Source organism: Arachis ipaensis, chromosome B7 (genome assembly GCF_059453495.1).
Source record: "Arachis ipaensis isolate K30076 ecotype BB chromosome B7, ASM5945349v1, whole genome shotgun sequence".
NCBI classification, from domain to species: Eukaryota; Viridiplantae; Streptophyta; class Magnoliopsida; order Fabales; family Fabaceae; genus Arachis; species Arachis ipaensis.
Window position 1 is genome coordinate 125,656,824 of NC_142442.1, and position 23,615 is coordinate 125,680,438.

The 23,615-nt window shown below is 36.8% G+C and overlaps 3 protein-coding genes across 3 annotated transcripts; 1 reads left to right on the forward strand and 2 right to left on the reverse strand.

Annotated features, from left to right (window-relative positions):
• Positions 1–8,811: 8,811 nt before the first annotated feature.
• On the reverse strand, positions 8,812–11,273 carry LOC107610180 (cytochrome P450 CYP82D47). Its single transcript, XM_016312279.3, has 2 exons — positions 10,219–11,273; positions 8,812–9,638 (listed from the first exon to the last, which is right to left on the reverse strand). The coding sequence occupies exons 1-2, from the start codon at positions 11,167–11,169 to the stop codon at positions 9,000–9,002; spliced, it is 1,590 nt and encodes a 529-aa protein (XP_016167765.1). The 5' UTR covers positions 11,170–11,273; the 3' UTR covers positions 8,812–8,999.
• A 501-nt stretch (positions 11,274–11,774) lies between these two features.
• LOC148554034 (uncharacterized) lies at positions 11,775–23,077 on the forward strand. Its single transcript, XM_088493359.1, has 2 exons — positions 11,775–21,923; positions 22,018–23,077. Exon 1 carries the CDS (start codon positions 11,871–11,873, stop codon positions 16,956–16,958), a length of 5,088 nt encoding a protein of 1,695 aa, XP_088349485.1. The 5' UTR covers positions 11,775–11,870; the 3' UTR covers positions 16,959–21,923; positions 22,018–23,077.
• Positions 17,299–17,884, reverse strand: LOC148554035 (uncharacterized). Its single transcript, XM_088493360.1, has 2 exons — positions 17,834–17,884; positions 17,299–17,763 (listed from the first exon to the last, which is right to left on the reverse strand). Exons 1-2 carry the CDS (start codon positions 17,882–17,884, stop codon positions 17,299–17,301), a joined length of 516 nt encoding a protein of 171 aa, XP_088349486.1.
• Positions 23,078–23,615: the final 538 nt, after the last annotated feature.

A 23,615-nucleotide genomic window follows, 5' to 3' on the forward strand; every position in this document is an offset into this window, starting at 1 on the left:
CTTCACCTTCAAGTTACCACAATTTCCCTAACTTCATCCTATAACTGGGCTTACTAACAATATTTAGGCTAAAAAAGTAAAAATAGAAGTCTAGAGGTTCGAGTTTGAGCTTTAAAACACAAAATCTGTTGTTGCTGAAACAGGGGCAACGTGTAGGCGTGTGCGTGCAGAAACTATTGCTCGCGTGCGCAAGTCCCTGCTCGCGTATGCGAGAATTCCAACCTGAAAGGGTTGGTCGCGTCGCGAGCGTACACATATGCCGGGTCATGCGTACGCGTGGCCCACGCATACGCGTGAGCGTACGTTTTTCCAAAAAATTGCATAAGTCTGAAAGCTGCAGAATTTCAACCTTTTTAATCCAAACTTCCAACGTGCATAACTTTTTCGTTTTAAATTATTTTTCCTCCGTTCTTCGAACGATGTAAAGTTCTCAGATCCAATTTTCGTATAAAATCAGTTTGAAATAATTTGGGGATTCGGAAGCCAAGTTATGGCTCGCCAAAATTTAGCCAAAAACTAATTTTTTTACAAAAAGCCTCCAACCTCAATTTTTACCAAACCAAACCAAACCAAACACAATTCATACCTTCATTACCTACATTCAATTTTTTACAAAAAGCCTCCAACCTCAATTTTTACCAAACCAAACCAAACACAATTCATACCTTCATTACCTTCATTCAACATAGCTACATACTACTTGTTTTACCAAAGTCATCCATAACCAACCTTCAATCAATTATTCATCATTATGTACATAATTTTGTATCTAAGTTTCATAACTTCAACCACAACAATCACAAATCATATTCATTTCTTTCCCAATTTACAAGCATAAACAATTCATCATTTAGTAGTCCCACCTCAATATCAACCATTAAACCAAAACTCAACATTTATCATGAAATACTAATCAATTCACATACTCATATATTCATTCCTATCTTATAGTCAACTAGCCTAAGTGTTCACATAACATTATATATTATATACGTGAAACCTAAACCATACCTTGGCCGATTTCCACGTATTATCTAAAGCAACCCAATTAGGCAGAAGGACAAGGCTTCAATCACCAAAATTCAACTCTAACACCCACCAAGCTCTCAAATCAAGCTTCCAATGATTCTAAGGACTCCATATCATGCATTCATACACCTAACACATATATATACATACATATACCTAACAACTCAATATCCAACATAATTAAAACAAGAAATAGCTAGGGTTTAGGATCCTTACCGTGTCCACGGACTAAACAAACTAAATCCGACCAGCTCCACAAGCTAATTTGAACCTAGAGTACCAAATTAAACAAAATCTCAACATGGGTTCTTACAAATTTTTGAAATTTAAGGGATAGAGAAACTGGGATGAAAGTGAAGCTTACCTATGAAATTGATCTGATAGGATCATAGAGCTCGACACTGGACGCGTGGTCGCAAACGGTGCTGCGATCGGAGCTCGGAGCTGAGAGTTATGGTGGTTAGAAATCAAGGCAAGGGTTTGTTCCTCTCCTTCTTCTTCCTTCAGCCTTGGAACGTGAATAAGGAAATGAAGGGCGGTGTGATGAGCTGAAGCTTATTAATGGGTTAGTGTGGTTTGGGCCTTGGGTCCATTTTGAGCTCGGTTCGGTCCGTTCAGTCCAATCTTAGGCCAAATTCTTTGAAATTAATGTCAAAATCCTCGTTTTAATGAGCTCTATCCTATTTTAATATAAGATTTATATTTCTAATTTTTCTTATTAAAATTTAATTCATTGACTAATTATTTACTAATTTAGCGGGGTTTACATCGATCTCTTTTTCATATTCGTGTTCGTGTTCCTCTGTATCATTCACTCTCTTTTTCGTTCGTTTTCAGTGACGAAGAACGAAGAAGAATGACGATGGCGATGGCGATGGTGAATTGCCTTGCAAACTGAGAGCCACACCAAATAGTAAAGGTGTGTTTTCATTTTTGATCGTTCTCTGAATTATTTTTGTATGAAGATTGGGTGTTCTGAACTTTGGGGTTTACTGATTTTTCGAGTTTCTACTTGTTTCGTTAGGATTTGCTTTCTAATTTTGCATCTTTTTTGTTAGGATTTGTTGATTCTGCATTTTGTTTCATTATGATTTTGTTAAAATATTCTAAATTATCGTTTGCTTGCAGTTTAAATGCAATGGTCCCTAAGATAATCAATGTCCATATCTTGTTCAACGATTGCATTTGTGCTGTTTGTGTGAATGGTTCTGATGAATTGGTTTTAGTTCTACTTAGTTTTTATGGAATTCAATTTTATGCAGCCATTGATTTTGAAGTTTTGAGGTGTTTGCATAATTTTAAATATTTCATTTTGCTTCATTATGATTTTTTATTTTGCATTTTTGTGTATTATTTATTTATTTTTTGCTAAACTCTGTTTGTGCTATGATTTATTGACATGAGGGTTTGTGCTAGGTTTAAAATATTATTAACTTAATCTGTTCTTGACTATTTCAACGCCCAATCCCACTGCATTTCCTGGTATGCTTGTATTTGGATTCACGATTCCTTTATTCCTCCAATTATTTATTTCTTTCTCTATATTCACCTTCACTTTGATTGTGATTGAGATTATGACTGTGATTTTGGTTGTTAATATAATAATGATAATCAATAAATTTTGGTTGCTACATTCTCTGTATTGCATTGCAATGAATCTGCGCTTTATATGCTATGCTATTCTTTGCTCCTGTACTTGTATAACTTCACTATTTGTGGATAATGAAATTCTAAAACACAATCTATGTTTATACTATTTGTGTGTTTTAAAGTTTGTATACTTCTCTATATGGATTCAATGTTTGGTTCTTCAATTGTCTGAAATTTTTCAAGTCAATGGTTGGTATGTGTTGTTTTAATGATTTTTAAACTAGAGAAAACATAAGACCTATATGATAATCAACCCGATTTCAGAAATGTAATTAAAGTTCTGTTTGTTGAATTTTGTTTGAATTTTGTCGGATATATACTTGACAAATTGTGAGTATGCACCTGAATGGAGAGGAGGACTATTTAATCTTAAGTAAAATGTTTCTGTTGCATACCAAACACTCTTATGTGATTTTTGCTAATCTAAGAAGAATCATGAAGTTTACTTTATGGTGGATATTGGAGGATTCAAATGAGAAAAATGTTCAATTTACCACCAAATAATAATAAACTTTGTTGTGGGAATCAAAATGTTAGTGATTGCATGCAATGGCTATTGTGTTGTTGCTGTTCTCTTGCACAAGAAGTTAGAACAGTAAAATTCTATGACATAGTTAAAGATAAATTCTCATACAAAAATCAAAATCATGGAATGTTCAATTCTTCTTTACTTTGGAGCAGTCCTAGTTTGTCTAATAAGGCTGTGTTGGTCAAATTAATTATATGATGTTTTTCTCATAAAAAAGGTATTGATTTTAAAAACTAAATGTAGCTTGATATTTGGTCAATCTTTCATACAATTTTTTTTTCAATTTGCTGATGATGGTCTATAATTGTAATCTTCTTGTTAAGTAGGTGTTATGTTTCATTTCCCTCAATTATTTTAATGTTTTTCTTTTTTTAACAGAATAGATTCCAAACAGAAGATGAGAGTTATTGCCTACTTGATTTTATGTTTCGAATTAATGAATGAACTTATGATTAAGTTGTTGATAATTTGTTATGTTTTGATTATATTGCAATTGAAAAAAAAGAAAAAAAATAGAATGATAGTTATAGTAGGCAAGTAATAAGGGATGTTAGTGTCGATAAGATTATTTATTTTAGTGAACTAGCATGTATAAAAAATACAAGAATGGATAGACATGCCTTTCATGCATTGTGTAACATACTTAGAGGGGTTGGAAGGTTAGAACTAAATAGGAATATGGGTGTAGAAGAAATGGTTGCCATATTTTTATATATTATAGCACATGACGTCAAAATTAGAGTAATAAAAAGACAATTTGTGAGATCTAACGAAATAATTAGTAAACGGTTTAATGATGTATTGTTTGCTATTTGAGATGTCATAATCTCTTACTGAAGAAACCTCAACCATTTAGCCAGGATAGAATGGATAAACGATGGAAATAGTTTAAGGTAATCTATTTTACTAATATTATTAAAAAAATATGCTTGGTTGGTGTGTTTTAGGATTGAGTTAATTGATCTTTTTCTGGATTTTAGAATTGCTTAGGAGCTTTAGATGGTATCCATATCAAAGTCAATGTCCTTAAGGCTGATAAGCCTAGATATCAAAACAGAAAAGGTGACATAACAACCAATGTACTTGGAGTGGTTGTTCCTGATATGCAATTTATCTATGTATTGGTGAGTTGGGAGGGTTCAGCTGCGAATTCTAGGGTATTGCGAGATGCACTATTTTCGCAATGAGTTTAGTGTTCCCCAATGTATTTTATTGAGACTTTAGTATGTTATCAAAGTAACCATTTGATCTTTTATTAATTTTGTTCAATTTTATATGTCACACTAGGTCGTTACTACTTATGTGATGATGGATACATTAATTGTGAAGGATTTTTGGCACCTTATAGAGGATAAAAATATCATTTGAGTGAGTTTAATCCATATAATCAACCCAATACAGCTCAAGATCTTTTTAATATGAAACACTCACAAGTTAGAAATATCATTGAAAGGGCATTTGGAGTATTGAAAGCAAGATGGAAAATTTTAAGGGGAAGGTTATTTTATCCTATTAAGATTCAAGGAAGAGTTATAACTACATGTTGCCTTTTGCATAATCACATTAGAAGAGTGATGATTGTAGATCCTATTGATGAGATAGTAAATTAAAATATGCTTGGAGTAGATGGTGGGATAATCCACCATATTGAGACAAGCGATGCTTGGGGTAGATGGAGGGGTCAACTTGCACAAGAAATATAAAAACAATGGAGGAGAAGACATCATACTCGATAATTGTGTGAATTTTTTTATGTATGAGACTGTCTATTGTAACATTGATTCTATTTAACTTATGTGTAGGCGTTTTTATACAAGAGTTGTGCATGTGTGCCTGCTAGTAAGTTTTAACTTTTGATATTTCTTTGTAACTTTAATTTGGATAATAGTAAAGTTTTTTAATATATATGTGGTTAGAATCGATGAGATTTGTTTTATATAAGTTCAACTAGGGATTATGAGACGAAATATGAATTATGGGATTTTTAAAAATTTAGATAAATATTTTGTGTTAATTTTAATTGTGATAAAATTAATTTAGAAAATAATTTTAACTAAAGATATTTTTATTAGGAGTATTTTAGTAAATTTAAAAAAATTAAAATCAATAATAATTTAACTAAAAATATTTGTTATTAGGAGTATTTTAGTAAATTTAAAAAAATTAGAATCAATAATAATTTTAGTTAAACATATTTGATAGTAGGGGAATTTTAGTAAATTTGAAAAAATTAGAATCAATAATAATTTTAAAAAATTATATCTCCCCTAATAATTTTAACTAAAGATATTTGTTATTAGGGGTATTTTAGTAAATTTAAAAAATTTAGAATCAATAATAATTCAACTAAAGACATTTGATATTAGGGGTATATTAATAAATTTAAAAAAATTAGAATCAATAATAATTTTAGCTAAACATTTTTATTTTTATTATTAGGGGTATTTTAGTAAATTTATTATTAGAGATATTTTGTAAATTTAAAAAAAATTCAATGTAAAAAAATAATAATATTTAATTAGGTTTATATTTAATTTATAGTCATTAATAATTTAATTTAAATAAGTTAGGGTAATTTTGACATATTACATAATATGATCAAGAAATTTAAAGTCAACCAAATAAAAATTTATTCATTTCTAGGATTATTACATAGTCCAATTTGAGTAAACAGCTTAATTAAGCTTCTTTTGGAAAAATAACTTAAACAATATATGCTTATATTAAGAGCCCGTTTGGGAAGTAGCAGAAGCTACTTTTTTTAACTTTTGGATTATGAAAAGTCATAATCTATGTGTTTGGCACTATTTTAAAAAAAGCTTCTAACTTCTCGAAAAGTTAATTTGCAACTTTTTGAAGAAGTAGAAATATATGACTTCTTGCTTCTCGAGAAGTCATTCTACCACTTACTTAAAAAAAATTAATTTTAAAACAAAAAAATTTACTTTCCTTCTTAATTCTATGAAAAATACTGACTCTTCATCACCATTTTCACACAAGGTCTGCTAGAAGCACTGGCCTTCCACTATCATTCTCACGCAATGTTCCAAGTCTCACCATTTTTACGTAATGAAACATTTGATGGAAGTATTGATCCTCCACCACATTACAATATTACATCTGAACAACTTACTGCATATATTCCTTCTAAATATTTTTTTATTATTTTATCACTATTTTTTATTATTAAATTTGTATTCAAGTGTGGTATGAAATTTCAGTTTTAATTTTATTTTTTTCATATGTAATTTTATAGCTTATTATTATTTTCATAGATAATTATAACAAGTTCTTGACCTCAATAAAGGAGAAGAGAGTTCTAATAGGAATAAAAATAAAAAATAAAAAACAGCAATAAAATATACATTGACACACATTTTATTTTTATTTTTTATTTTCACCTACCATATCATATACAATATTAGTGATTAGGTTATGTAAAATCAACATTCAATATTGAAAAGTATTTGTTATCATCGTTATTTTAATATTCATTCTCTTTTGTAAAAAAAATTTATCTTTTGAGTTATTTATCCAAACGCTACAACTTTAAAATAAGTACTTTTATAACTAAAAATCCAAACACAAAATAACTTATTTATAAGCTGCTATTAATAAAAGTCCTTATGTTTTAAGCTCCTTTTCCAAAAGAACTTATTTAAGTTATTTACCCAAACTGAGCCTAAAAGTGGCCTATAAATAAGTTATTTTGTGTTTTATTTTTTAGTTCTAAAAGTTCTTATTTTAAAAGAAATATGATTAAAAAAATTTTTATTATAAGAGAAGTCATTTTTTTTAACTTCTCTATAAGCACTTAAATAGTTTCTTAGACAACTACAATTTAGTTTTAAAAATTACACTATACATTAATACTACTACTTTTCATAAGTCAAAAGTTTAAAAAATTAACTTTTGAAACTTCCCAGACATATTCCAAAACATGAAATTTTATAACCAAACATAAGAATCTTATATACCAAATAATCTCGTTCCTAGACATTATATTCTTAAAAATGATATTCTTAATAATAAAAATTAATCTTTAAATCACACGACCTGAAGAGCATGTGCATTGATTTACTGTGTTTTGGTTTTGGATAAGCCATTTTTATTTTCTTTTCATCCCATGATAAACTGGTTAAGATCAATATTACATGGTAAATAAATATTATTATTTTTTATTAATATTTAGTTAATAATAATTTGCACCCATATTTTGTATAATTTATATTTATATTTATTAGAATTTTGTATACATAAATAATAAATCAATATTTTTTTCCAAAATTAGGAGTGAAACTCGAACTCGGAATCTCTAAGTGAGTATGAAAAAACTTTTTCATTTGAGCTATAATTCATTTCCATAAATCAATATATTTTACTCTCATAAATCAATACAATTTGTATCCACATTTTTCAGAATTTATATACATAAATTAATAAAATAATAATTTAATATTTATATTGGTCAAATGATAGTAAAAAATACTAAAAATTGCTGGCCTCCAAAAATTTTTCAGTGGTTAATGTTAAGAAAAAAATTTAAATTTATTTTATTTAATATTTATTTATTATAAAATTTATTAAATAAAATTAAAAATAATAAATTTTAGTAATTTTTTACTAATATTTTTTATTATCAAATATTTGTAAAAATATGTTAAAATTCAAAAATGATAAATTATCAATATTTGTTCGTGTATTTTACCTTATATTTAAATTAATATTAATTAATTTTCTATGTTCTACTCTTTTTTATAATTAAAAATATTGACTCTTAATATTTTTAACTGAATTGAGTAACATTCGTGTACCTTAAAATTTTCATGATTAGACAAATTAACTTTAAGATACTATTAAGTAGGAAATCAATTTTTTTTCTTTCCAACTAAATTATTTTTTAGCTAATAAAAAGATAAAAGCGAAAAAGAAAGGGAGAGAAAAAGTCGCTTAATATTAGTTGTAAATATTAATTTTTATTTTTTATTATAATTAAATAAAATATTAATTTAATATTATTAAAATATTATATAATTAGTAAATATTATTACTTTTTTTAAAATTTAGTTAGTAATAATCTGTATCTCTATATTTACTAAAGTTTACACGCATAAGTTAACACAATTTAAATTTACGTTTATCAGAATATATATACATAAATTAATAAAATTTATTTATTAAAAATAATTTAGTATTTATGCTGGCTAAATTTATTAAAAACCAGTAGCTCCAAAATTTTCTCTTAATATTATTATATATATAATATAATAATAATTGAATCATCGTAAATGGTATATAATCAATTTACATATAAACTTGTTTACTTATAGCTATTACTATTTTTTTTAAGTATAACTAAATTTGAAAGGAAAAGTATGAGTAAATAATTTTTAATTAGTTAATTTTAAATAAATGTAATTAATAATTATTAATTAATAATAATCAATTAGTATGAAATACAGTTTAAAAATATTTATTGATTTATTGTTGACTAAATATCTGTTAATTATCTAGCGGGATTAAATTTGAAAAGTAACCAATACTTGGTTGCGTTGAATACATGGTAAGTAACTTAGCTTCAACAGATAAGACAAGGAATTTAATTTGTGGCGTGTATAGATCCTCTGAGTTTCTTATCTTTTCATTTATAGTTAACACAGATATAGTACTTAAATAAGATGGTAGCATGAACTAACCATGAAGTTCTAAGCACAAACCAGGTCCGAAAGGTAGCAGTAGTCAAGTCAAGTACAAGCAGGCAACACAAAAAAGCAATATGCAAATTCATTATTCATGCAAGGGTGTTTAATGATAAAACAGAAGGGGATAAACGAGGTTTGGCGAAAACTTCAAGCGGTGTGGTTTTGATGATTGTGAGTCCATACGTAGCACTCATATCAACAGGAGCATCTGAGGGAGTTGTGATCTCAAATGCATGCAAGAATGCAGCTAACGCCAACTTCGTCATTTGAAGCCCAAATGTTATGCCAGGACACGACCTTCTTCCACCGCCAAACGGAAGAAGCTCAAAATGCTGACCCTTCACATCCACATCGCTGTGCGTGCTTATGAACCTCTCCGGCTTGAATTCCAGTGGGTTTGACCATACGCGAGGATCCCTGTGAAGCTTCCAAAGATTCAAGAACAATCGTGTGCCTTGTTTGATATGGTAACCCCCTAAGGTACAGTCCTCTGTGAATATACGAAGCCCTGATAGTGGCCCAGCCGGGTACAATCGCAGTGATTCTTTGACCACAGCTTCAAGGTATTTTAGTTTGTTAATATCTGATTCCTTCACTAGTCTCTCCTTGCCTACTTGCTCGTCTAGTTCATCTTGAACCTTCTTCAAAACGTGGCGATTGTTCAGTAATAACGAAAGTGTCCATGTCATGGTAACTGTTGTTGTGTCCGTTGCCCCTGCAATTAGCGTCTGCAAAATGCAACCATAACAATATAACATCACTATTTTTGGACATTCAACTATTGTCGCTACATAAATTAACTTAATATCTAGGATTGGCCCCAAATTAATACAACTTAACTAAGTGTGGCTCCGCTAGCTTTTATAAAACCCACAAGGGAATTATTCACAATAAAATTACACAGCATGATGAGAAAATAAAGCGTTAGGCACATGTTTATATCTACCAGCCATTCTTATTGTGTGAAAAAACGTAGCAGTAAAACAATTTTCATCTAAGGTTGAAGGAACATACAACTATTTTCAAATATTAGGTAATTGAGTAATGATTTTCATGGGAATGCATCCTCTCAATTGTTAAAAAAAATTGAGAGACTAAATTTTGATCTCTAATCCTTTACTCCCTCCATTGTTAAAAAAAATTAAGAGGATCCATTCCTGATTTTCGCTCCTTGTTTCAGTGGGTGTAAATGGATAATCAACTTGGTTAATTTCATTTTATGTCATTGAATCACTTTCAATCCCTTGAAGCAAACAAGCAAAGGTGATATTGGAAATAACAGAACAGAGCTAGGTAATAAATGTGTACCAAGCAAGTAGCTTTGTTCACAGTGTCAGCATCAAAGCCAGCAAGATCAACCCCATCAAGGACAGAAAGCAACACATCAATAAAATCCTGTTCTGTTTTTGCCACTCCAGAGTCTTTGTTCTCTCGATGTTCTTCAATCCACTCACTAACTATCTCGTCCATTTCCTTAGCCGCCTTCTCCATCTCCTTTATTTTACCACCAAAATCAAACCACCTAAGAGCAGGAATCGCATCCCCAACAACCGTCACTCCGGTAAGACGAAAGAACTCCCTGAACGCCAACCTGATCCGCCTCACCTGCCGCTCATCGCCACCCTTCGCTGAGTACCTCTTCCCCGCAACCATCCTCAGAATCACGTTCAGGTTCATATCTCCCAGCCACTTATTCATCTCCAATAACAACCCTCTAGAGCCTTCTCTTTCCTCCAACCACGTTCTGTATATCTCTTTCATTGAATACCCCACCTCTGAATCTCTGATATCGCGAAGCAACTCGAACCGGCGAGTGGAGAGTAACTCCGAGGCTGTTATCTTTCGCATCTCGCGCCAGTAATTGTCGTAGGCACAGAAACCGAAATTGGCATAGTTTTGTCCTAGGATTTTTGCGGCGGTATATTTTGGACGAGAAGAAATTATGGCATCGTGCGTCGTGAATAACTCTTTGGCTAGCTCTGAAGAACTCACAACTATGGCAGGGTGCACGCCGATTCGTATTCTGAATATTGGTCCGTACTTGTCTGCCATGGTTCCCAGGGTAACATAAGGTGGCTGATCGGAACCACTAAAGATTTTCAGGTGGCCGATTAGTGGCCAGCCACCGGCCGCCTCCGGCGGTGGTTGTGGCTTGCAAGCATCGTCGTCACGTGCAGTTTTGATGAAGTACAAGTAGTATGATATGATTAGTATACCAACAACTGCTGCTGCTACTGCTTCTTCATACTCAATCGTCATCCTGATTCATAAGGTCAGATCCAACAGACAATATGCAATTTGTCTTTGATTTTATCGGTTTCTGTTGAAAAGCTTAATGTTAATTTATTTGTATGCAGCTGCCATAGATAAATCAGATAGACACTAATGTATACTGTGTATACCAAGTGATGCGTACCACACCATAATCGGCATGGAGGTTCAGTGGCAGACTGACCTTAAAAATCGGAACCGAGCAGAACTGAACAAACAAACTTTATAAATTATCTCCGAAACAGAATACGCCACTCAATCACGTCTCTTCACAAGATATCCATAACGGCACTTGACCAGGAATATCGGAACTAACAGGAGCTCACCAGCAAACTCGAGGAGCCTATAAATCTTACCCCTTGATTCAGAAAGGGGCAGGTTCCACATTCACTTCTAGTTATTTACTCTTTATTCATTAATTATTCTCCCACTTACTTGAGCGTCGGAGTGCTTTGTGCAGGTGCTCCCGCTGCCGTGTTTCAGAAGGCCGAGGTTAAACTCACGTCGTTGCTCGAGGACAACATATAATCTAGCCACGCATCCAAGTGCTCGGCCGGAGATCATCAACCTCGGTCATCACAGACGGAACATTTGGCGCCCACCGTGGGGCCGATAACACTAACCCCACGATTCCCTATTATATTTCTACCTCTTGAGTTTTTCTTCGCAGGATAGCACGGGTCCCTGTCATGGCTGACAATGGAGTCCCTCAATTCACACAGGCCGAACTCATGGCCCAAATGGCGGAACTTCAAGCGGAAGTCAAAAGACTAGCCGAACTATCAGCACGAAATAACGCCAACCAGATAGGCGAGGGAAGCTCCAAAAGATCTTCCCAGGGCGCGCCTGACCTGCTGATCGCTGACCCACCGAAAGAGAGACTGACCTTGGACAACCCTTTTTCCGAAGAAATCACAAATTTTCAAATGCCAAAACATTTCACACTCCCCTCCTCACTTGAGCCGTATAAGGGGATTGGTGATCCCCGGGCTCACATTAAGAAATTTCAATCTATGATGTTTTTTAACGGTCCTAACAATGAACCTGTGCTTTGCAGAGCATTCCCGACATATCTTGACGGAGCAGCTTTGCTTTGGTTCTCAAAACTACCTGCAGGTTCAATCTCATCATTTGAAGAACTGGCGAAGTCCTTCATTGATTACTTCGCCGCAGCGAGAATTTACGTCCACGGATCAGATTACCTCGGCACGATCCGCCAAGGTCCACAGGAGAGCCTAAAAGATTACCTGACCAGGTTTGCAGAGGCGACCATGGAGATACCCGACCTAGATCTGGCTGTCCATCTCCATGCGCTTAAGGCCGGCCTCCGACCTGGCAAATTCAGAGAAACAATCGCCATCACCAAACCGAAGACACTGGAGGAGTTCAGGGAAAGGGCAGCCGGACAAATGGAAATTGAAGAACTACGCGAGGCCAACAAAACGGAAAGGAAACCCATAAGGGAGGAGGAACGATCAATGAGATCGACCCACAACAAGGAGGTCGGCAAAACGTTCAAGCTCACTCCGAAGTTTGACAATTACACCAGATTCAACACAAGAAGGGAAAAGATAATCAAGGAAATACTCAATGCCAAGATTATAAAACCCCCAATAAGAGCAGGCAGTTACCAAGACCAGAGGTTCGTAGACAAAACCAAACATTGTGCTTTCCATCAAAAATACGGACACACCACCGACGAATGCATAATAGCCAAAGACCTTTTGGAAAGGCTTGCACGGCAAGGCCTATTGGACAAATACATTGAGGCGAGGAAGCATAAGGAAGACGACCGGGGCAGGGAGGAAAGGCAACCGACTTCAGTAAACAAGGAAAAGTGGCCGAACAACAACCTGCCCAAGGCAGTCATAAACTGCATCTCCGGGGGATTCGCTGGAGGCGGCGAAACAACATCGGCCAGGAAACGAAGTTACCGAGCCATGCTAGCCATAGAAGGAGCCTCACCTCCAAACAAGAGCGACGCACCAGATTTAGAGATCACCTTCAATAAAGCGGATATGTCCTCGGCCGCCCCACACCTGGACGACCCGGTCGTAATTTCTATCCAGACAGGCGACCTACTGGTAAGAAAGGTCCTTTTGGACCCAGGTAGCAGCGCAGACGTACTTTTTCATTCTACATTTTTAAAGATGAACCTATCTGAAAAACTCATACAACCCTCCTCCGGAGAACTGGTAGGATTCTCCGGAGAAAGGGTACCCATAAAAGGTTATATATGGCTTAAAACAACAATAGGTGAAAACGCGTCATTCCGAACACTTGATATACAATACCTGATTGTCGATTGCGATAGTCCTTATAACATTATTCTCGGGAGACCTGCTCTGAACATGTTCAGAGCAGTAATATCAACTTTCCACCTATGTGTTAAGTTTCAGGCACAGGACGGAAAAATAGCAACGATCCACTCAGACCGCCAACAAGCTCGGCAGTGTTATAACTCTTGCTTAAAAAGATCGGATAACAGAGGAAGACAACATGAGATCAAAGCAGTACAAACCAGAGAGGAAGTCCTTTCCCTAGCCGAACTCGACCCCAGAGGAGACACACAAGAGAGACCACAACCAACTGACGAACTCCAAAAAATTCAACTAACGTCCAAACCAGAGCAAGTAACATACATAGGTCAAGCACTACAAGGGCAAGAAAGGTCGGATCTCGTAAAGCTGCTAAGGGCCAACGCAGACTTATTCGCCTGGACCCCAGCAGATATGCCGGGCATAAGTCCGGAGATCATCTGTCACAAACTCGCCACCAATCCTTCGAGCCGACCCTTAGCCCAGAAGAAAAGAAACCTAGGAGCAGAGAAATCAAAGGCGGCCCTGGAAGAGACCAGTAAACTCCTACAAGCCGACTTCATCAGAGAAATCCGCTTCACCACATGGCTCTCGAATGTGGTAATGGTAAGAAAAAACTCAGGTAAATGGCGCATGTGCGTCGATTTTACAGATTTGAACAAAGCATGTCCTAAAGACGCCTACCCTTTACCATGCATTGATAAACTTGTAGACAACGCTTCAGGTTTCGAAAGCTTGAGCTTCATGGATGCATACTCGGGGTATAATCAAATACTAATGCATCCTGAAGATCAAAGCAAAACAGCATTCATTACCGAACATGGAAACTTTTGTTATCGTGTAATGCCATTTGGCTTAAAGAATGCAGGTGCGACCTATCAACGCTTGATGGACAAAGTCTTCCATCACCAAATAGGACGCAACATGGAGATATATGTGGACGACATGGTCGCGAAAACCAAGAGAGAAAAATCGCACTGTGAAGACCTCAAGGAAATATTTGGCCAACTACGAAATTACAATATGAGACTGAACCCCGAGAAGTGCGCCTTCGGAGTAAAGGGGGGAAAGTTTCTCGGATTCATGCTCACATCCCGAGGAATCGAGGCGAACCCTGAAAAATGCTCAGCAATACTCAACATGGAAAGCCCTAAAACGATAAAAGAGGTACAGCAACTTGCAGGAAGGGTAGCTGCACTATCTCGATTCCTCCCCGCTGCATCAAGCCGAGCATATCACCTCTTCCAAACGATATCAAAGAACAAAAAATTTCATTGGACAGAGGAAGGCGAGAAAGCATTTTCCGAGCTCAAAGCGATCTTAGCAACACCACCCGTGCTACAAAGACCAGAAATCGGTGACCCTTTATATTTATACTTATCTGTTTCAAACTATGCTATAAGCTCGGCCCTTATTCTCGAAACAGGAAAAACGCAACAGCCAGTATACTTCGTCAGCAGAGTCATGCAACCAACCGAGCAACGATATCCGAAGATAGAACAACTCGCCCTTGCACTGATAACAACAGCAAGGAGACTCAGGCACTACTTCCAAAGCCACACAATAATAGTAAGGACGAATCATCCACTGAGACAAATATTAACAAAACCAGAACTGGCAGGGCGGTTGACCAAATGGTCAATTGAACTCTCAGAGTTCGACATTCAGTTTCAAACAAGGCCGGCCCTCAAGGCACAAGTTCTCACCGACTTCATCACAGAGATGACCCCACACGATCACATTGAAACATGGGAATTGCACGTAGATGGGGCATCAAGTCGAGAAGGAAGCGGGGCCGGAATGATATTAAAGGAGGGAAATAAGGTGGTAGCCGAGCAAGCCCTCCAATTTCACTTCTCGGCAAGCAACAATCAGGCCGAATATGAAGCCCTCATAGCGGGATTAAAGCTCGCCCTAAGCCACAAAGCAACGAACTTAACGGCACATTGCGATTCCCTCCTGGTGGTCCAACAAATCCGAGGAGAATTCCAGGTAAAAGATCCCTTGCTAGAACAATACTGGCTCATAGCAAAGGATCTAATTTCAAATTTCAGTTCGTTCACCATATTACATGTGCATAGAGAGCAAAACGTCAGGGCAGATATACTATCTAAGCTCGCCGCCACCAGAGCGGACACACAAACATCAACATTATCACAGCACACACTCACAAAACCGAGCATTGAATTATTATGTATTGAAAACATTAACCACCACCACGATTGGAGGAAACCTTTCCTTGAATACATATGTACAGGTACATTACCCAGAGACGAGCTCCATCCTCAACAGTTCAAACGTAAGGCAAGCTTCTACACAAAAATATCAGGAGAACTATACAGACGAGGTTTCTCACAACCACTATTAAGATGCCTCGACCAAAACCAGGCCAGAGAAGTAATGAATGAAGTCCATGAAGGAGTATGTGGGAACCACATAGGAGGACGAGCTCTCGCCGCAAAAATAATCCGAACAGGATATTATTGGCCGACCATAAAGAGAGATTGCATAGCTAAGGTCAAAACATGCGACAAATGCCAGAAACATGAGGCGATCTCAACCAAGCCAGCCGAAGTACTGCACAGCATGGAGGTAAGCTGGCCTTTCTACAGATGGGGGCTTGACATCCTCGGCCCCTTCCCAACAGCACCAGGACAGGTAAAATTTCTTTTGGTATCCATAGACTACTTCTCAAAATGGATAGAAGCGCAACCTTTAGCAAAGATAACAGCTGAAAAGGTACGATCTTTTATTTGGAGAAATATAATATGCCGCTTTGGGATACCAAAAGAAATAATATCAGACAATGGTAGACAATTCACAGACAATAAGCTCGGTTTATTTCTAAAAAATTTCAATATTCAACATCGTTTTAGCTCGGTAGAACACCCACAAACTAATGGGCAAGCCGAAGCTGCTAACCGAGTTGTGTTGCAGGCAATAAAGAAGAAGCTCGACAACGCAAAGGGAGAATGGGCCGAGCTCATTCCCGAAGTACTGTGGAGTTACAACACCACAATACATAACACTACAGGCGAAACACCCTTCAAGTTGGTCTATGGCTCAGAAGCACTGATCCCTATTGAGGTCGGATTACCGACGTTAAGAGCCGAGTTGTACGACGAACAACAAAATCAAAGGGCCAGGAGCGCCGAGCTTGACCTAGCCGAAGAGGACAGGGAAATCGCCGCTATCAAACAAAGGGCCCAGAAAAGAATAATGGAAAGAAAATACAACAGGAAGGTGATTCCGAGGATATTCAACAAAGGTGACCTTGTGCTCAGGCGAACAGAGGAAGCCAGAAGACCTCCAGCTCATGGCAAACTCGCCGCAAATTGGGAAGGCCCCTTCCGTGTTACCCAAGTGCTCGGCAAGGGGGCATATCAACTCCAAACATTACAAGGCAATGCCATCCCAGGAAACTGGAACATCTCATCACTCAAAATGTATATGTCATAGTTTGTACAAAATGCGAATGAAGGTACTCTTTTTCCCCCTTAGAGCTTTTTTCCCAACGAAAGGGTTTTGCCTAAGGAGGGTTTTAATGAGGCCGGACGCCCCCCGAATCCAAATAAAAGCGATAAATTCTTTTCAAATAAAGCCTGACAATGACAAAATATAACAAAGCAAAAACACTTACTATAAATATATTATATTATCAAACTGGCCTGAAACGTCGGCCAAATACCACCACCTAATAGTCAAACCGGCCTAACATCGGCCAAATACCATACAAAGTCCAAAAAACTAACAGTCTAGAGCTCAGACAGTCAAAACAAAAGCCACAAATACAAACAAACTAAGAAGGAGCATTCTCATCGTGCTCCTCCACAGTACCATCCACAACTAACTTTCCACCTACAACTATCTTTGTAATATCGAGCTTATCACAATCAAAATTAGGGGCTAACAGGGCAATCTGACTCACAGCACGATCAAAGCCATAAGAGAACATCTCCATCCCAGCCTCCTCTAGCTCATGCACACGGGAAGTAAGCCGACCTTTGGCCACGTCGTGCTCCATAACTTCAGCTTGCAACAAACGGATTTGATCTCTTAAACGAACCACCTCATCCTCAGCTTCTTTCGCTTTAGCCACAGCACTGGTAGCAACATCTTCCTTTTCCTTTACAACCTTCTCCAAATCAGCAATCCGAGCTGTATATGACTTCTCCATGGAAGAGACCTTGTTCACAGCTTCTTGCTGATCAGCACCAACGCACTCAACAGTCCGACCAACGCAGAGTAAGCGAGAAGCAACCACCTACCGAGCATCCGTAGTATGAGAACAATACAAAAGGTTGAAAAAACAAGAAACACAAAACAAAACATACCTGAACAAATTTACCGAGCGCTTCCATTCCAGCTCGGCGCGTCATAAGCATGTCCCCAGGATACTGCGAGGCCCTATCAGAAAGCTCCGCGAAATTAAACTGTTCGTTCCAAAGGGAGTGCGAGCTAGAACCAGCAATGAAGCCATGAAGCTTTTTCTGCCGATCAAAGGCAACTCCGCCACCACCTACAACCTCACGATCACCTTCGGAAATAACCTCTAAGGAAGTATCGTCTCTCTTCCTTTTAAATGAAGACGCAGGATGCGCAACAGACGAGAAAGCCTGCTCGCCCGCATCCTTCCGATCACCAGCACTCCCAATCCCTTTCTCCTTTTTCTTACTCAAGAAAGATTGCAGCTTGTTCGGATCCAACAAGGGAACTCGGCCACCTAAAAAAACCACCAAATGTCAGACAAACTCGGCAAATGTCCAATACTTAATAACAAAACACCAAAAAACATTACCTATGTAAGCCCTAAGACCCTCATTATCACCCAAATCATATAAACGCAAAATTTCAGGGATGGACAAGCATTCCCCAGCAGCAACACTCTCCACAATAAAGTTCATCACAAACTCCTCTTCCTCACTCCTCTCAGAAGCCTCGAGGATCTGAGTCGGTTCAGAACACCAGTAGAGAGGAAATTTCTCGCTCAACTCACCATCCAAATAGAAAGGGTACTCAGACTCGGCCGAGCGGACTTTCACAAAAAGAGATTTGAAGTTCTTGAAAGAGGACTTATAAAGAAGGAATACAGACCGACCCGGAAAGCTACTGAAACAAACCCACAACCCCTTACGAACCCCCTTTGCCTGAAAAAAGGAAAAGAATAAAGACAGCGAACAAGGGAAGGAGAGGAATTCCATCAGACATTGAAATGCGCGAAGGAACGCCCAAGAATTTGGGTGCAACTGTGACGGAGCACAGTTTAGCTGAGTAAGGACGTCACACTCAAAAGAAGAAAAGGGAAACTTCACTCCAAGTTCAACCATGCATGGAGTATACATATAAAAATACTCCCAGTCACCCCTCCTCTCACAAACCCTATCACTACTAGAACAGGGCTGAAACTCGACAACGACGCCAGAACCCCCCCTCACGAAATCTATGCCCCTCAAATCAGAAAGGGATTCAACGCTGATGAAGGAAGATGAACGTGTCTTCACATCATCTTGGACCCAGTGATATGGGTCGTCTTCCCTATCCTCAATAGCCTTCAATTTTTCTTTCAATTTCTCTCCCGCCATGACAGAGTATGCAGAAACGAACAGTCAAAGAAGAGTCAGAAAACGTTTACCTTTCGAAGACATAGCGCAGACTTGAAGACTAGGAGCAACACAGCGTAATTTCCAAAACAATGAAAATAACTATTATTGCAAGCCCACTAACAAAGTGGGTAAATTAATTCATGCCCACTAACAAACGTGGAAACCGAAACGGCAATAATGGACAATAAAAGATGACACGATTCGCGAAGAGACAAGTTAAACCCTTTTCAAATTTTCTCAAAACAAAACCTAGCCACGTATGAAAAACAAAAAGCTCGCCTACCGACCTATACGGAACGCTAGCCGACCTGGGGGGCTATGATGCGTACCACACCATAATCGGCATGGAGGTTCAGTGGCAGACTGACCTTAAAAATCGGAACCGAGCAGAACTGAACAAACAAACTTTATAAATTATCTCCGAAACAGAATACGCCACTCAATCACGTCTCTTCACAAGATATCCATAACGGCACTTGACCAGGAATATCGGAACTAACAGGAGCTCACCAGCAAACTCGAGGAGCCTATAAATCTTACCCCTTGATTCAGAAAGGGGCAGGTTCCACATTCACTTCTAGTTATTTACTCTTTATTCATTAATTATTCTCCCACTTACTTGAGCGTCGGAGTGCTTTGTGCAGGTGCTCCCGCTGCCGTGTTTCAGAAGGCCGAGGTTAAACTCACGTCGTTGCTCGAGGACAACATATAATCTAGCCACGCATCCAAGTGCTCGGCCGGAGATCATCAACCTCGGTCATCACAGACGGAACACCAAGTTTAATAGTCAACTATATTGTGCTTGAAGTTTATTTTAGTCGATGTATCAGTGACTCAGTGTCATCACTTTTTTTAAATTAAGTGATGTTCATAAGTCGTTGGGTTTATCTTCGTCAAAAATTCTATCAGTTGAATAGTTAATTTTAATTGTGTTTTATTTTTTTTTTAACGTTTGATTAGTGGTGGATCCAACTAATTTGACATTTTCTGAAGAAACTTTAACATGATATATGTTCTTGTGTGGTCGAACTATAAGTAAAGATAAAACTCACTTTCTGCTGATCGAATATGACCTTTTTTTTTTTTTGTAGAGTTATATCTCGGCTTTTAGTACACTCTGACGGTCAAGATAGTATAAGAATTATCTAGATGTACTTGAATATAAAAGTGTCTTACCTCCCCTTTTATAAGATGGAGTATTCCATCATTGTATTTTGAATATTTCTCCTTTTATGGAGAATAATGATATATGGAGACGTTTTTATTCGGGCGACCGTTTATTGATAACCGATCTTATAACGTTAGTCACCGAGTTATACCGTTTTAGCCGATTTATAACGGCCATATCACGGGAATGAATCCTCTCAATTTTTTTTAACAATTGAGGGAGTAAAGTGTGATCTCTCACCATTAGTTTTATAAGTGGGACCAAGAATAAATATGAGAGAGAGAATAATAAAAGGTTAAAGATCACACTTTACACTCTCAATTTTTTTAACAATTGAGAGGATCCATTTTCGTCATATCACAGCCCCCGAACTCTGCCTGATCAGTATTTTAATAAAGTAGGTTGAGTTTTGAATGATTGGGTATAATTCGACGTGTTATAATTAGGGAGCCCCAGTTCAACATTTTTCATTAAAACAAATGTAAATAAATAAATCGAGTGAAATAAATGCTAGAAGAGTAAACGTCTTGTCAAATAGTAAGTTGAATGACTGTTGCAGTTACCAATGTGTTGGTAGCCGTGGATTTGAAAAAGTGGGAAGCGGTTTTGGTCTTGTCAAATAGTAAGTTGAATGACTGTTGCAGTTACCAAAGTGTTGGTAGCCGTGGATTTGAAAAAGTGGGAAGCGGTTTTGGTTTAGTGCATAGAGGAACTCAACTGGTTTCATTAATTGGATTTTATGTTATTTTTGGAATCCTGAGAGTTAAATCAAAGTTTAAGTTTCTTTGATGAAAACATGTAGAAAAAGAAGCTAATGAAGAAATGAGTAAGAAAGGTTAGTTTCAAAAACTCTAGTCTTTGAATTTTGTCTTTGCTTCTACCTTCATTTTTCTCGGGTTTTCTGAAAACAATGGATAAGAAAAAGAAAAAAGAAATACAGAAGATGGATGATGGTGGTTCATATGAGTGGATTGATGATGATGTAAAATACAGGGTTCTCTGTTTGTAGATGGAGATAACGTGGCTTAGGTAGATGTTAAAAGGATAGTAAGAGAGGGTTCGGGTGTGCAGGTTGAGTTGTTGCCGTGTACCAGCGCGGAGCGTGTGTTTCGTAGAAGGGCTGATTTTGAGTTTTTTTTATATGCACAGTTGTGTCTTAGAGGAGTTTCGTGTGAAACTTCCCTTTACTGAGTTTGAATGTAAAGTTTTAAAATAATTGAATTGCACTCCTCAATTGCACCCGAGTGGTTGGAAATTCTTGACGTGTTTTGAAATTCTAATGGAATTTTTGGAAATAAAACTTTCACTGAAGTTGTTTTTTACACTGTTTCAAGTCAAGGGGTTTAGAGGGAAGTTTGGGTTAACCTTAACAGTTCTTCTAGATTTTCAATTTTCAAACTATATAAATCCTCTTTTAAAGATTTTAAAGAAATCTTTTTAAAAGTCAAATCTGTTGATAAAAATTTTCCTTTTTACCTGGATGAAAATTTGGGTGAGAAGTTTCCTCTGTACTGGGGTTGTCAGCCATAACAAATTTTGGGTCCAGAAGAAATAGATCCGAGAAATGAGTGCATAATTGATTTTCTAGTGGAGTCTATTGATCGGAACAATTTGATGTCTGTATTTGAGTTGCTCCCATGGGAGGAGGATAAGGTTATTGTTTTAAATTATTTTGGTAAGCTCAGCATAGAGATTAGTTATGTTTATCGGTAATTCTTATTCTGAATATGCTGTATTTTTTATGTAGGCGGCAAATATCCTGGGGTCTCAGCAGAAACTTTAAGAGCACGGCTGAAAACTAAAAATTTGGAGAAGGAAGGTTCGTCATTCAACCCTGTCAAAGAGGACGGGGAAGGTGAGGTTGATCAACCCAAACCCAGGAAGAGGAAGATTATCTTTAAAAAGAGAAAATATGAGCTTGTCGTTTGATGCGTCCGATGATGTGATAGAGAAGGACATTCCGTTGGAAGAGCCTAATGCAATTGTGGATAGTCAACAGAAGCTGCACGATTTTTCTGAGGATGGTGAAGGTTCATCCCTGTGGAATAAAAAGTTTCCTTATATGGTTGTGGCCGATGAAATGTTGCAGTCATCGGCTGACGTTACTTTGATTGAAGAAGTTGATGATGCTGCTGTAGATCAGTTCTTGCAAGTTTGAATCTACAGTTTTATTGTCTTTAGAATATGGTTTGCAATATAGCTTTATTATTATATACATACCCTTTGTTAGGTTGTTGGTCTCCGATCGGCTAGTATTGATCGGAGTAGGGAGGTGAAACATAAGAAGTTGTTGGGCAAAACTGAAGAGGTGGCTAGTTTAGAACAGGACTTAACTTTAAAGGAGGGTTTACTGACAGAAACGAAGAAGAAATTTACAGATAAGGAGGAGGAGTTAAAGTTAGTTCAAAATAAGTATGAGAAGGAGGTAGAGATTACAAAGAAGAAAGAAGTTGAGGTTTCTAACTTACAAAACCAAGTTATTGAGGTGACGGTTAAGTTGAAAGAGTTTGTGAAAAACTGACATATTGAAATTTTGGATGCATTTGCTGAGGGTTTTGAGCGAGCAATGATGCAAGCCAAGTTTCTAGTTCCTGGGCAAGATTTTTTCTCAGATGGATCTGGGCAAGATTGTTTGTGATGGGAGTTTGGTGGATGATGAACAGGTTGCTGAGGATGGGGGTGAAAATGTTGCAGAACAGTTTGTTACTTTATATTTTGGTTAAAGACAGATGTAGTTTCTGTATTTTCTTAACATTGGTATTGTGCATATTGTTGATCTTTTTTTATCAGTTGATGATCCGTTAATGTTATTTTGTTTTTGATAGTTTGATATTCCAAATTATATATCTCGTTTTGTTAGATTGTTCTGGTCATAAATTTGAAGGTAGTGACCAGCAAGTTTGAATTGTTTGATATGTTCGATAGGACATATTTGGTATTGCGTTATACCATTATTGATACCGTGTTGTTGGATTATCCGGTATGTTGGATAGCTGATTTGCCGATTTTGTTGAGGCATGTTATGCCAATCTGTGAATAGGTAGGCAAGCCGCGTTAAAACCTCTCCAAACAAAACCCTTTTGGAAAAAATCTTGTGAGTAGGAAAAAGAGAACAAACTTGTCCCTGTCTTTTAACCATAATAATTCTTTAAGGAAGAGATATTCCATGTGTTAGGTAAAGTTGTACCATCCAAGGATTGTAGGCGATATGCTCCATTTCCTAGAACCTCAATAACTCGGAATGGGCCCTCCCAATTTGCGGCTAGCTTACCATGTGATGAAGGTTATCTAGCCTGCTCTGTTTTTCATAAAACCAAATCATTTGTTTGAAATGAGCGGGGATTG

Coding starts and splice junctions, on each gene's coding strand:
- LOC148554034 (XM_088493359.1), top strand. CDS start 11,871: ATGGCTGACAATGGAGTCCCTCAATTCACACAGGCCGAACTCATGGCC.
- LOC107610180 (XM_016312279.3), bottom strand. CDS start 11,169: ATGACGATTGAGTATGAAGAAGCAGTAGCAGCAGCAGTTGTTGGTATA. Junction 9,639..10,218: donor TGAACAAAGCTACTTGCTTG/GTACACATTTAT, acceptor TGCATTTTGCAG/ACGCTAATTGCAGGGGCAAC.
- LOC148554035 (XM_088493360.1), bottom strand. CDS start 17,884: ATGCTTATGACGCGCCGAGCTGGAATGGAAGCGCTCGGTAAATTTGTT. Junction 17,764..17,833: donor CGCTCGGTAAATTTGTTCAG/GTATGTTTTGTT, acceptor GATGCTCGGTAG/GTGGTTGCTTCTCGCTTACT.